Raw genomic sequence first — 12,980 nt, 5'->3', positions numbered from 1 at the left:
TTTTAGCGAAATCTCGGTGAACGTAACCGAGATTCGGTAAACGTTTACCGAGAATCGTCAAATTATTACCGAGATATCAGCTGTTGGGTTCTCGGCGAATCTGTTTAAGTGTGTACGTTTTATACATATTGATCCTTGTTTGGTTACGAGCTTTCGATTTTTCGTTAGACCCGTTAGCAAAAACTAAAGAACCGCGTCTTAGGAAAAACCTTTTAGAAGGTCTCGTCCGCATATTCACCAGATATGGTTGCTGCCATAAACAAAAGGGAAGGGTAAATTTCTGAATTCACAACTTTCTTCCAAAAATTTGACATTTCAAAACGTTTCTTCGGAATGCGTGATTTTTTTCAACAGAGTCACACCACAGTTATGGATCAACTAAGGGTCTTGTTTCAGAACGAAATATGATTGAAAATCATTATGATGCTGTACAAAACAGAACTACCTAGAATTTTAGCAAAATACAATTAGCACTGGAAAATTTTGTAAATTGCAAAATGTCCTGATTTTGAATCTCCAATAGATGGTCACCCTATGTAGAAGGTTCCAGCTATCGGCAAATCAGCTTGTAGTTACATACTACAGCTTGGATAGGATGAAGTTAAACTCGTTGATGGACATGATTAAAATTTATCCGATCCACCCAGGCAATAGTTTTGATTGGCGAAAACAGTTTGGATACCATTTGAATTTGGATCCAGCTTTCACTATGTACATAGTTTGTGGAGAGCTATTTGCTACCTACGACCGGAGTTACCGGTTGGCCCTTATTATCGATGTCACCACCCGCACTCGCAGACAAACATGTCCGCCCAGGGTTCGTGAAAAATTCCACGTTCCATCCAGAGACGACGACAACAACAACAAGACACCCAGTTACCTGCCCGGCAACGAAAGCAACCGGCTTCCATTCGCAATAAAATCCAGCAGAGACATCGACGCGTCGTCGGATTGTTTGCGCTTAGAAACAGAACCAGTTCCGGACGACTCCCTATACTGCTGAATAAAGTGTGTTGTGGTGGATCGATCGCGGGCGCGTGTGCCAATGATTCTTCGCTTTCGATTCGAGCAGTCAGTGTCCAGATCGAGCCGAAGAGCGCGCGCGGAAATCCTATAAAAGGTGCCTCGAAGCCGACTCGGGCGAGTAAGTTTGAATTTGGACGTGGCGCGCAACGGTCCGGACACGGTTATCGTGTGCTGAATTAAGAATCTTCAAGTGCAAGTGATTTGGGTTCCTGTTGGATATCAGTGAGAACGAGTTTTGTTGGAAGAAGTTGCAGAACGACAGGTTGGGAAGCAACTAGAAGCAGACGTGACGGCATTTGGGGGTGTTATATAAGAGTTGACAAAAAGCATTTGTGAAAATGGTGAGTGAATATTTTGGATGGACTTCTTAGTGGAACTTCGTGAATTCGATCAGTGCGTGAACTTAAGTAATGTATTTCACAGTTAGTAGTGAAGTAACATAACGGAAAGCTGGTAAATTTGACTGCATCGTCAAAATAAAGTGCCTTCTTGTGAATAATCACGTAAATTGGTGAAAATTGTATGTGAAAACGACAAATTCTTCTTCATTCTGCGTTACATCCCTATTGAGGCAGAAGCTACTTCCCAGCTTAGTGTTTTCATGAACACTTCAACTGCTACTAATAAACTTACCGTGGGAATATGAGGTTGTAACGATTTTGTCTTAAACTAGCAAAGCAAAGGAAATCAAACTGATTGGACGATAGCTAGAAGCTTCTGCAGGATTTTTGTCTGGTTGTGAAATTGGTACAACCTTAGCATTTTTGCATTTGTCAGGAAAAGCTGGAAGTTTCTTGGGGTGTAGAAAATTCCCTCATCGCCAGGAGCTTTCATATTTTTGAATGTTTTAATAATAGTTCTCACTTCTTCCAAATCAGTCTCCCAGGAATTTTCTAAAACGTTCTCTTGATCGAGAATATTTTCGAAGTCCTGAGTAATTTGATTTTCAATTGGACCAGTAAGTCCTAAATTAAAATTGAGCGCACTTTCAAACTGCATAGCAAGGTTTTGAGCTTTTTCGCAATTATTTAGTAAAAATTTGTTTTCCTTTTCCAATGTCTAGGCTTCTGAGGTTTTTTCAAAATTTTAGATAATTTTAGATAATTTCCAAACCGGGGTCCAATTGAGAAATCTTATTTTCAAAATTTTAATTTCTTAATTGTACAAAACGTTTCTTGATTTCTTTCAGTAAATCCTGCCAAATAATTCCCATAGCAGAATCACGAGTGCGTTGAAATTGCCTTCTCCTCACGTTTTTAAGGCGGAGCAAGAGTTTAAGATCATCGTCTATAATCACGGATTCAAATTTTACTCCACATTTTGGAATTGCAATGCTCCTGGCATCAACAATGAAATTTGTTAAAGTTTCAAGAGCATTGTAAATATCAAGTTTTGTTTGTAAAGGAATGTTAACAGCAAGATTAGAGTCAATATATGTTTCATATATATTCCAGTCGGCTCGTAAATAATTGAAAGTGGAGCTGATAGGATTGAGAATCGTTTCATGGGATATTTGAAATGTAACAGGGACATGATCAGAATCAAAATCAGCATGAGTAACTAATTGGCTACAAAGATGACTAGAGTCGGTTAAGACCGAGTCAATCGTAGATGGATTTCTAGAAGAGGAAAAACATGTAGGGCTATCAGGGTATTGAATTGAGAAATATCCTGAAGAGCACTCATCAAATAAAATTCTGCCGTTGGAATTACTTTGAGAATTATTCCATGACCGATGTTTGGCATTAAAGTCACCAATGACAAAAAATTTTGACTTATTGCGAGTCAATTTACGCAAGTCAGTTTGGAGCAAATTAACTTGCTGCCCAGAGCATTGAAAAGGCAAATAGGCAGCTATGAAAGTATATTTACCAAACTGTGTTTCAACAGAAACACCTAAAGTTTCAAAAACTTTAGTTTCAAATGATGAAAACAGTTGATGTTTTATACGCCTTTGAATGATGATTGCAACTCCCCCACATGCCCCATCAAGTCGATCATTACGATAAACAAAAAAGTTAGGATCTCTTTTGAGTTTAGATCCAGGTTTTAAATACGTTTCTGTAATAACTGCTATATGCACGTTATTAACCGTAAGCAAATTAAAAAGCTCGTCCTTTTTACAATTCAGAGAACGAGCATTCCAATTTAAAATATTTAAATTATTATTTGGATCCATTAGAAAAACGTAATCCAATAACAATTTGATTTGTAAATTTTACATCAACTTGGACTGCTTCAGTCATAGTGGTGGCTTTGAACATTGCATCAATCATTAGATTAAATTGTTCAGTTAGAAAATTAAAATCTGAGGCAGACATATCACTTGAAGTGGGTACATTTGATGATTTCCCATTAGAATTTTCGGTAGACGAAGAAGCTGAGTAGGAGTTACCTGTGGCGGTAGGGTTTTTTTCCATTTGATTTGAAACAAGTAGAATGGGTACTCATGGAACGAACAGGGGATGAGTTCAAATTACCTGCTACGATATCGGCAAATGATTTTCCGTGGGTAGATACATTCGAAATTAAAAAATTCGAACGGCTACCCCTCGGATTAAAATTAGTTTGTGAACTAGCGTGATTATATTCTTCCTGATGGGTATGATTCTTAATCGAGCGATCGTTAATTGAAAAATGAGCATTGTTCGAAACTCTACCAGGCCTACTCTACCAGGCAAATTCCGGAAACGACCGTTATCGTAACGGACATTATCGTTCATTTGCCTGGCACGAGCCTCGACGACTCGCCTACGTGAAGGGCAAGCCCAAAAAATTGACTTATGTTTGCCCCCGCAATTCACGCATATGAACTTATCGGTATCATCCTTCACTGGACAGACGTCCTTGGTGTGAGAAGAACCTCCGCAAATCATGCATTTACCATCCATGCGGCAATTTTTTGTACCATGACCCTACTTTTGGCACCGACGGCACAGAGTGGGTTCTGGTAATTTCCTCCAGGTTTCTGGAAATATTCCCATGTCACACGGACATCGAACATAAGTCTAGCTTTTTCTAAAGCTTTAATATTATATAGATATTTTTAGATAAAGTGGAGTGCTTGAGAAACCTTTCCGAACAATGCCAGATTGGGTTTTTTCATAATGATTACTTGGACAGGGGAAAATCCAAGTAAATCATTTATTCCATTTTTTTGTTTTGATCTATTCACCTAAGAGACCTTTCAAGAACAACATCAACAGTCAGTTCAGTTTTGTCGTCATGAGTAAAAAATTTGTGCTTCTTCTCTTCAAGATGTTTGAGAAGAAATTCGCGATTTTTAAGAGTTTTCGGCAAAACGTCGCGTCGCAGTCTCCTTCCTTTGCGATTTGGAAGGAGACCTTGATCCCCCTAATGGAGTTCAAGATCTCCTGCCTAAATCCCCCAAATTCGGAACAACTGATCACGATTGGCGGCACTCTTCGTTCCTTAGCCTGGGCTAGAGGCTGCTTCGATTTGATGTTCGGAAATCTGTATAAAGCGTCGAACTGATTGCTCATTTCGATGCAATTATCAACATTATCCATTTCACTCTTGGAAAAAAGTTCGCATTCCGGAGAAACGTTCTTTCTTCCATTTTTGCCACGTTCAATGACTAAACGTGGGAAAAATTGAAGAAAGATCTTTTCCCCGAAATTTGCGCTTTTTGAAAGAAGTTGTGAATTCAAAGATTTACCCTTCCTTTTGTTTGTGGCGGGGGTGACCCATTTCGCATAATGACGTTTCACATAGGGACGTTTGGCATAATGGACATTTTGCATAAAAAAGTTTCATATAAGAACAGGTAGCATTTTTAAGAAGGCATATATTTCGCATTATGCTAAATGTCCATTATGTCAAACGTCCTTATGCGAAACGTCTTTATGCGAAATGTCTCACTTCCGTTTGTGGCTGCAACCATGTTTAATAAATAAACGAAAGAGGAAGCGACCTTTTAAGAGGTTTTTTTTCCCAGACGTTGTCCAAGAAAGATTACCACCGCTAGCTCTCGTTATCGGGTCCAACACAAAACACGACGATCAATAGCGATAGAAAAATAGTTTTGAAATGTACTGCTTTTGTAACACTGAAAAGTACTGTTTCATTGCTTTCGGTAGTTTTAAAAACTTTCGAGAGCAGAAAGAATTTGTGTACGCCCAGCACGAGGTTACGATGTGACGGGGTTGGTGATTCAATGGCTACCGCTTCTGCTCCATAAGCAGAAGGTCATGGGTTCAAATTCCTCGTACTTTGAAGCTATATATCGTCTCACTTGCTTCTATCTTTCATTTTAAACTATCACACTCAAACTATTCGTTCATAGCAAACGCTAGAGCTAGAAACGGACAAGAAACCGTTTCCCCTAACGGTTCCATTCATCCACGCGCAACGTATTTTGACAGCTATAGCTGTCAATATACTTCGGTCCCAAGCAGTCATTCGGTTGGTTCCTTGTGTAAGTGAAGCTGATCTGGCGATACTGGAGTAGCATCCGCGGGTGGCCAATCAAGCTCAAGCACAGCACGAGGGTACGATGCGTTTTGATCTCCAACGATTACACAGCGTGTCTCGAGGATCAAATTATGTGCCTCTGGTAGATTTTGGGTCGCTGAATTTCATTTCATCCTCGGAAATGTTCCAGCACGTCACAAGTTTGAGCTACATGGCGCCAAAGTTATATAAAACACTGGTTTAATTGATGTTTGCATGCAAAATAGGACTTACACTTTCAATTTTGATATAATTTAGTTAAAATTGCATGATAAAATTTAGTTTAAATTGTTTTTTTAACATGTCTTCATACTAAATTCTTCGTTTCGCTTATATGGCAAAATACAATACTTTTCTAAACCAACAAAAAATAACTGTTGAGCATTGGAAGTATTATGAACTTTGATAAGTATTGTTATACACATGAAGTTTGAATTCTGTGCCAAATTATGCAAATAAATTGTCATACTAGCTGGCAAACTTGCATGCATGTTCGCTGAAATAGTCAAATACCGTGCACTCCCGCTAATTTGAACGATACTTCATGCAAATCATCGGGGTTCATTTTTAATTTGAACATCTAGTCACCCTAGAAACGTGTATCTGGATACCTCTTTCACTGTTTTGTTTTGATTCTGCGCTGCGTTCCACAGTGTTCCATTTCACTTTACTCTGTTCCATGAGCTAAATGACGTTTGAACCATTTTTAATCTGAACGATGTGCAAATTAGCGGGATACAGATTAAAAAGTGTTCAGATTAAATGTGGTCAAACCGGGGGTACCCGGTATTACATTTTCAACAGTTAATAACTCGAAAACTAGACATGCTATGATATTTTTGAAAACGGCAACGGATTCAGCAATCCGTAGTTGAGTAGATAGCAGTACTTTGGCGCTTGAGACAAAAACGTGTTCCGCAGTGTTATGATATTACGGTTCTCATGCCGTATTGGTTAAAAATTTCAGTCGATCCAATTCTTAGAAGATTAGCGTTTTTTCAGTGTAATTTTTTTAAAAAGGTACAAATTGAAGTGAAAATTTAGTAAAAAAGATAGATTTGAAAAAAAAAACTACGAAGTAGAATTAACTCATTGCCTTTAAAATTAGCCACAGAGTGTTTGAATTGGGTCCTAAAATGTTTAATAAAATCTTGTTTTTATTCAATTATACGAAAGAGCATGTTACTGCAACTACTTTAGCTATTTTTCCCGCTCAAATAACGGCTTTATCATGTTTAAACTTTAATTTGAAAATTGAGTTCATAAATGAACCTTGACACTTTTGATCATGTTTGACGTTCACTTAGCCACAGGGGTTTTAGTTTTAACACCGGGGTTGTTCCTATCTGACATTTCGGAAGGGACACAGAAAACAAAATATACCCAAAATTTGAGTTCAAACCAAAAAGTGTGACCAAATCTCAAAAATATTAAAAAATTGTTTTTTGGACTTAAACTAATGAAAATCATTTAAAAATTGAGTAAACATGTGTTTTTGGCCTAAACTTAAGCGTTTGGCACTAAAATTGGGACAGGGCTTTAGGACCCGTGTAATCATAAAGTTGCCATTTTCACATACGTATTATATCGTGTGGCTGGTACGATGATACTTTATTCCCAGGGAATTCAAGGAAATTTCCATTACGAAAAGATCCTGGACCGACCGAGAGTCGAACCTAGACACTTTCAGCATAAGCATGGCTTTGCTTTGTAGCCGCGGACTCGAAACACTCGGCTAAAGAAGGCACTCCTTCAGGAGCTTATTAAGCTGAATAACAAACTCTGTCCCATTTCACAAGACGTGTCCCTCAGAATAATCTTAAACATTTTGATCTTCTCTATCCGTAGACCACCTACACCGACAAGGGCCCCAAGCCGGACGGCGGAAAGTTCCTCTGCTTCGATCACATTACGTTCTACGTAGGAAATGCCAAGCAGGCGGCCAGTTACTACACAACCCGCATGGGTTTCACCGAGTTGGCCTACCAGGGCTTTGAAACGGGCAGTCGCAAACTAGCCAAGCACGTCGTACGCCAGAACAAGATTGTGTTTGTGTTCGTGTCCGCTTACGAACCGGACAACACCGAACTGGGAGCGCATCTGGTGCGACATGGTGATGGAGTGAAGGATGTGGCATTCACCGTTGAGGATCTGGACGTGATCGTCAAGCGGGCCAAGCAGCGAGGAGCCGAAGTCGTCCGCGATATCTGGGAGGAAAGCGATGAGTTCGGAACGGTGCGATTTGCCACCGTTAAGACCTACGGTGATACCCAACACACCTTCGTCGAAAGGAAGAACTACAAAGGACTGTTTCTACCGGGCTACAAAGCTCCGCTGTACGACGATGTTCTTGCGAAGCAACTGCCGGCGACGCATCTGGACTTCATCGATCACGTGGTTGGTAACCAACCGGATCTGCAGATGGAATCGGTAGCCGCCTGGTACGAGAAGGTGCTGATGTTCCACCGTTTCTGGTCGGTTGACGATAGTCAGATCCATACCGAATATTCCGCTCTGAGGTCGATTGTGATGACCAACTACGAGGAAACGGTCAAAATGCCCATCAACGAACCGGCCAAGGGCAAGAAGAAGTCGCAAATCGAAGAATACGTAGATTACTACGGAGGAGCTGGCGTGCAGCACATTGCTCTGAACACCAGCGACATCATCACGGCAATCGAGAATCTTCGTGCCAGAGGAATGCACTTCTTGTCCGTCCCGAACACATACTACGACCAACTGCGAGAGCGCCTGAAGAGCAGCAAGGTCAAGATCCAGGAAGACATGGACACTCTGCAAAAGCTCAACATTCTGATCGACTACGACGAGGACGGATACCTACTGCAGATCTTCACCAAGAATATGCAGGATCGCCCAACACTGTTCCTGGAGGTGATCCAGAGACATGGACATAATGTAAGTTCTTCTGTACGAATTTGAGATAACCAAGATTTGACCTTTTGCGCTATCTATTCCCAACAGGGATTCGGAGCTGGAAACTTCAAGGCACTGTTCGAAGCCATCGAAGCCGACCAGGACAAGCGTGGCAATTTGTAAGAGAAAACGAATGACGAGACGCGACAAACTGTATTCTGTAATGAGCATGCTGTGTTGCCATAACCCGGAGTACACTCATCCTAATTCATAATTGTTAGTACCGTGAATGTTACCTTAGCTATGTAATGATAAGTCTTACCATAAACCGTTCTTGTAGTAACTGTATTTTGTATGGTGTCGTACATTTGAAGAAATATCACCCTTCATAGCCCAGCAAAGCCATGTTGAAGGTGTCCGGTCGGTCCAGGATCTTTTCGTAAAGGAAATGTCCTCGACTTCTCTAGGCATAAAGTATCATCGTGCCTGCCACGCGATATACGAATGCAAAAATGGCAACTTTGGCAAAGAAAGCCCTCAGTTAATAACTGTGGAAGTGCTCATAAAAACACTAAGCTGAGGAGCAGGCTCTGTCCCAGTGAGGACGTTAATGCCAAGAAGAACAAGCCTATCCTATCTACAGTGATACCTCCATGAGTCGATGTGCCATGACTCGATATCGACTCATGGAACCATACTAAAAACAAATTTTCATGGTTACTATGATGGTCCCTAGAAGCAGCTTTCCAAAGGATTGCTGTTCCATGACTCGATGTTTCCATGAGTCGATGGTCCCTTCAATATCGACTCATGGAGGTTTCACTGTATCAGGGTTGTAATTTCCTGGTAATCAATAAGCACTGTTATAAGCGGAATATGAGCCATTTAACGAATTTTTAGTGCCAACTGACTTTCAAGTGTTTCAAAATTTTCAAGTGCTTTTAGACGCTCTGACCTGTAAGCATTGAAAATAGCCGTACATGGGTATCACAGTGCTTGTTTTTCATCACGCTAATCTCACATGGATCGGTCATTTTTTTGCCCTCCTTATTCAGTGCAGAAAACGAGTAATAAACAACCTATATTATTAATTACTTCAAAAATCACTTTTGAAAAGGGTTTTGAGAACTTGTTTTCTAACTATTAATATTTCACTCACGTCTTGGCTTGGTAGCCGGAATTTTCACAAGTTTTTAACAGTTAAAAATGAGTGAAATATCATAAAGTGCCCTAATTCAGCGCATTGCCTGATTTATACATGGAAAAACACATTAATATTGCAACAACTTTCATTGCCATTTGAGGCTAATACTATTTAGAATAAGTTTGAATCATCAATAAAAGCAAATAAGGAATTTTTTTGCGGCGTATAAAAATAATTAGTGGAGGCCCTCTAACTCGACGCCATTTTTCTAATTTCCTTAGCGTCCGTACTAAGACTGTAGGACAAAAACAAACGCGATTTCTTTATTGAAAATGTTTTATTTTTTATGGAATATTCCATAGAACTACTTGCTACAGATATGTTTCATTATGCTTCTATGAAATCTTGTCAAATATTAGTATAATTACACCCGATTCTGTTTTTGCACGGATTTTTTTTACACGGCCGTGCAAAAAAAGTTTCCATACATTTTTTTTCGCCAAAATCTTATTTTTGCATGAAACGTCGAGAAATGGTGTTACTTTTTTTGCACGGTTTTTGAAATTTTGAACTGAAAACTTTTTTTACACGGTACGCATCCCCCGTGCAAAAACAGAATCGGGTGTATTGAGTTTTATCCCAAAAAGTATTGTGTGGAATTAGGCCACGTCTTTTTTCATAATGCCCTAATTCCGCGCACTGTTCTTCGCCGAACAACAAACAAGTTAAACATGCTATATTTGTCTTCACATCTGACTATATCTGTGAAAAGTGTCTCCAGAAAACACGTAGTCATTCATAGTGAGAGAAGTTTGTCCAAAGACCAAGGCCCATAAAAATTTAAAATTGTTGTGTGAACAATATACCACAAGAGGAGAAGGAGGTAGTTCTGAAAATCCAAAGGATTTTTCTATAGTATAGAATCTATACATCTGTGCACATAAAATTTACTTAACATTGTGAATTACAAATAACATTGCCAATGTACATTTGATTAAGGTACCGTGGGGCAAGTGGGTAATGGATTTCGCATAGTTGGGATTTTTCAAATCCTAGAGACTTTAAATTAAAACAAATGAGGTCGTGTATATTTTTTAGCTTGACTCCCACCAAATATAAGCAGTATGCTGAAATTTATTTTTATGACAAATTTAAGAAAAAAATCCAGAAAAAGTTTTTGAAAAATGTCTCCTTACTTTTCACTTACCCTAAAAGTGGGGCAAGTGAAAAGTTTATCGTTTTGAACAATAAATTCAAAAACTAACAGTTATATTCATGATTTCTATTACCTTTAACATTATTGTTAAGGCGTCCCAATGAACAATAACATAAGTAACATGTAAGCAAAGAAAATTTTATTCTTGTTACTCGAATTTTCTTCTGTTTAGTTATGTTTGTTGAAATGATTCGACAACATTATAACTGCAACATTTCCAATGATAGTTCTTACGTCATCGGACAGCAATTGGGTTGTTTAGTGAAGAAAAATTCACAGCTGTTTGTAGCTTGATCGAAAGAGCTTATTTTTCTCAGTATAACACGATTTTATTGCACTCCAATATATTAATGTTGATATTATAAATGATTAAAATAGATTTCAATCCATCGGCTCAATGACATTTCAGTTTACATAATGACGGCTCGTCCCGAAGTAAAATTTGCCGAGGGGTGATTCAAAAGTGATTTCCATACTAATTTCAAATGTGTTTTAAAAATAGTTCCAGATCACGGAAAATTGTAAAACTTTGGATTCTAGTTCAGTTTTTAACGTAGAATATGTAAGAATCTGGATACCCCTAAACAAGCCAATTGCATTTCTGGTCTGTAGAATTTACATCGCTCGTTATTTGTCAAGAAAATCGGATATGACGTCGGATAACTCTTCGGGAGAAATCAAACGGAATACTTCAATAAAGTATTTAGATTTTTTTTTTATGTGGATACGCCTATATACCATTTTTTTATATTTTAAACTAGCTTTACATAGACATTCCACGAGATTTACGTGCGTTCTCTTATATTGGAAGTTTTCAATCAACGTCTTCCTTTTAATCGGCTGTCCAAAGTAAACATATTAATATCGTAATATTTGGCAACCTTTTTTAGAGAAGTTCCATGATAATAGCTTTTAACACTTTGAGTACAGTGTTTCTTGAATTATTAGCACGTTCTGTTGTGCTATGATAATTGCGAACCTTGTATCCTTGTAGTTACCTAAGGAGAAAACACAAATTCAATCTCTAATAAGAAACTTTTCACTTGCCCCACATGATTGGAAAATTGACGGTGTTTCAAATTAGTTATTTTTAGTTCTATGTCGAATTAATTCTGAACCTTTTTATTGCAGTTTAAAACTGTCAGAGGGGACAACTTAGAAGTGGTACAGAAAATTATTTTCCGCAACTTTTTTCCGCTGAAAATATTAAAATAAGATTGCACACCGCCAACTTGTTACGGAGTTATATTTAACAGGTTAACAATCTTTCGCTCTATTATGCAATAATGGTTGAAAAATCTCAGGAATCTCTTACCTATCGTAATGTTCTGAATGGCCTCGAAGGTTTACACATGAGTTTAAAACGTTAATTCACATATTTAGTAAAATATGCAAATTATTTTCACTTACCCCATTTACCCACTTGCCCCGCGGTACCTTATACCTCTTATGTTCTGTACACAATTATCATGATATAACAACTATATTTAAAAATCGCCTGGATACTGGATTCGAACTCAATCGTCAGCGGTATGCCTTGCCATCTGTGCCATCTTAGAATTGACGAATAAATCGTCCAGTGCAAAATATAAACCTCTCATAGCTGAATATTGATCATGTTTGAACTTCCATTCGACGTCGTCTAATCAACACATGGTAGGGTAGATGTACCAATAGTGGAGGTACTAAGCACTATTGAAGTTCATTTAACCACCCAAATTCCAGAAGCACAATTAATGTACATGTTAATGTTGCAACGGGAAGTAATGACCATTGACTTAATGAGAAAAATGATTTCATCGCAGTAATCCACGGCCTGTCAGTGAAAAATAATACCTCCACTTTTGGTACACTGTTCCTTTAGTTGCGGTATATTTTTAATTTGTGTTCCTATAGTTGCGGTATCCGTGGTTTTCTTATGGGATCCTCCACTATCGGAACACTTTACCTCAACTATTGGTACAAGAAAGAACAGTTTTAGCAATTTTAGTGATATTTCATCAGTTTTAAAGCAATTTGAAGCTCTTTTCAACTATTCCGTGTATCAATAAGCCAATACGTCGATTGGCAGTGTCAGTTCTGTGGCTAATGTAATAAAATCAGTGAAAACGGCACTACCGCAACTATAGGAACACCCACAACTAAGGGAACACTTACCCTACGCTAATCAACAACTGAACAAGCATATTATTCAGCTGCTGTTTAGTGCTGATCCAAGCTGAGTTCAGTCGGCTATTTTTAGCGCAC

General features: G+C 38.6%; 1 protein-coding gene across 1 annotated transcript; it reads left to right on the top strand.

Annotated features, from left to right (window-relative positions):
- The first annotated feature begins 1,136 nt into the window (after nt 1-1,136).
- On the top strand, nt 1,137-8,721 carry LOC5564745 (4-hydroxyphenylpyruvate dioxygenase). Its single transcript, XM_001649038.2, has 3 exons — nt 1,137-1,367; nt 7,348-8,415; nt 8,482-8,721. Exons 1-3 carry the CDS (start codon nt 1,365-1,367, stop codon nt 8,554-8,556), a joined length of 1,146 nt encoding a protein of 381 aa, XP_001649088.2. The 5' UTR covers nt 1,137-1,364; the 3' UTR covers nt 8,557-8,721.
- Nucleotides 8,722-12,980: the final 4,259 nt, after the last annotated feature.

The sequence above is a fragment of the Aedes aegypti genome, chromosome 3 (genome assembly GCF_002204515.2).
Source record: "Aedes aegypti strain LVP_AGWG chromosome 3, AaegL5.0 Primary Assembly, whole genome shotgun sequence".
Lineage (NCBI taxonomy): Eukaryota > Metazoa > Arthropoda > Insecta > Diptera > Culicidae > Aedes > Aedes aegypti.
Note: the sequence above shows the minus strand (reverse complement) of the source record. Positions and strands in the feature narration are given on the sequence as shown.

Bases quoted from the DNA above. Each gene is read 5' to 3' on its own strand.
- LOC5564745 (XM_001649038.2), top strand. The intron at 8,416-8,481 runs GTAAGTTCTTCT...TATTCCCAACAG, and splicing joins TCCAGAGACATGGACATAAT to GGATTCGGAGCTGGAAACTT.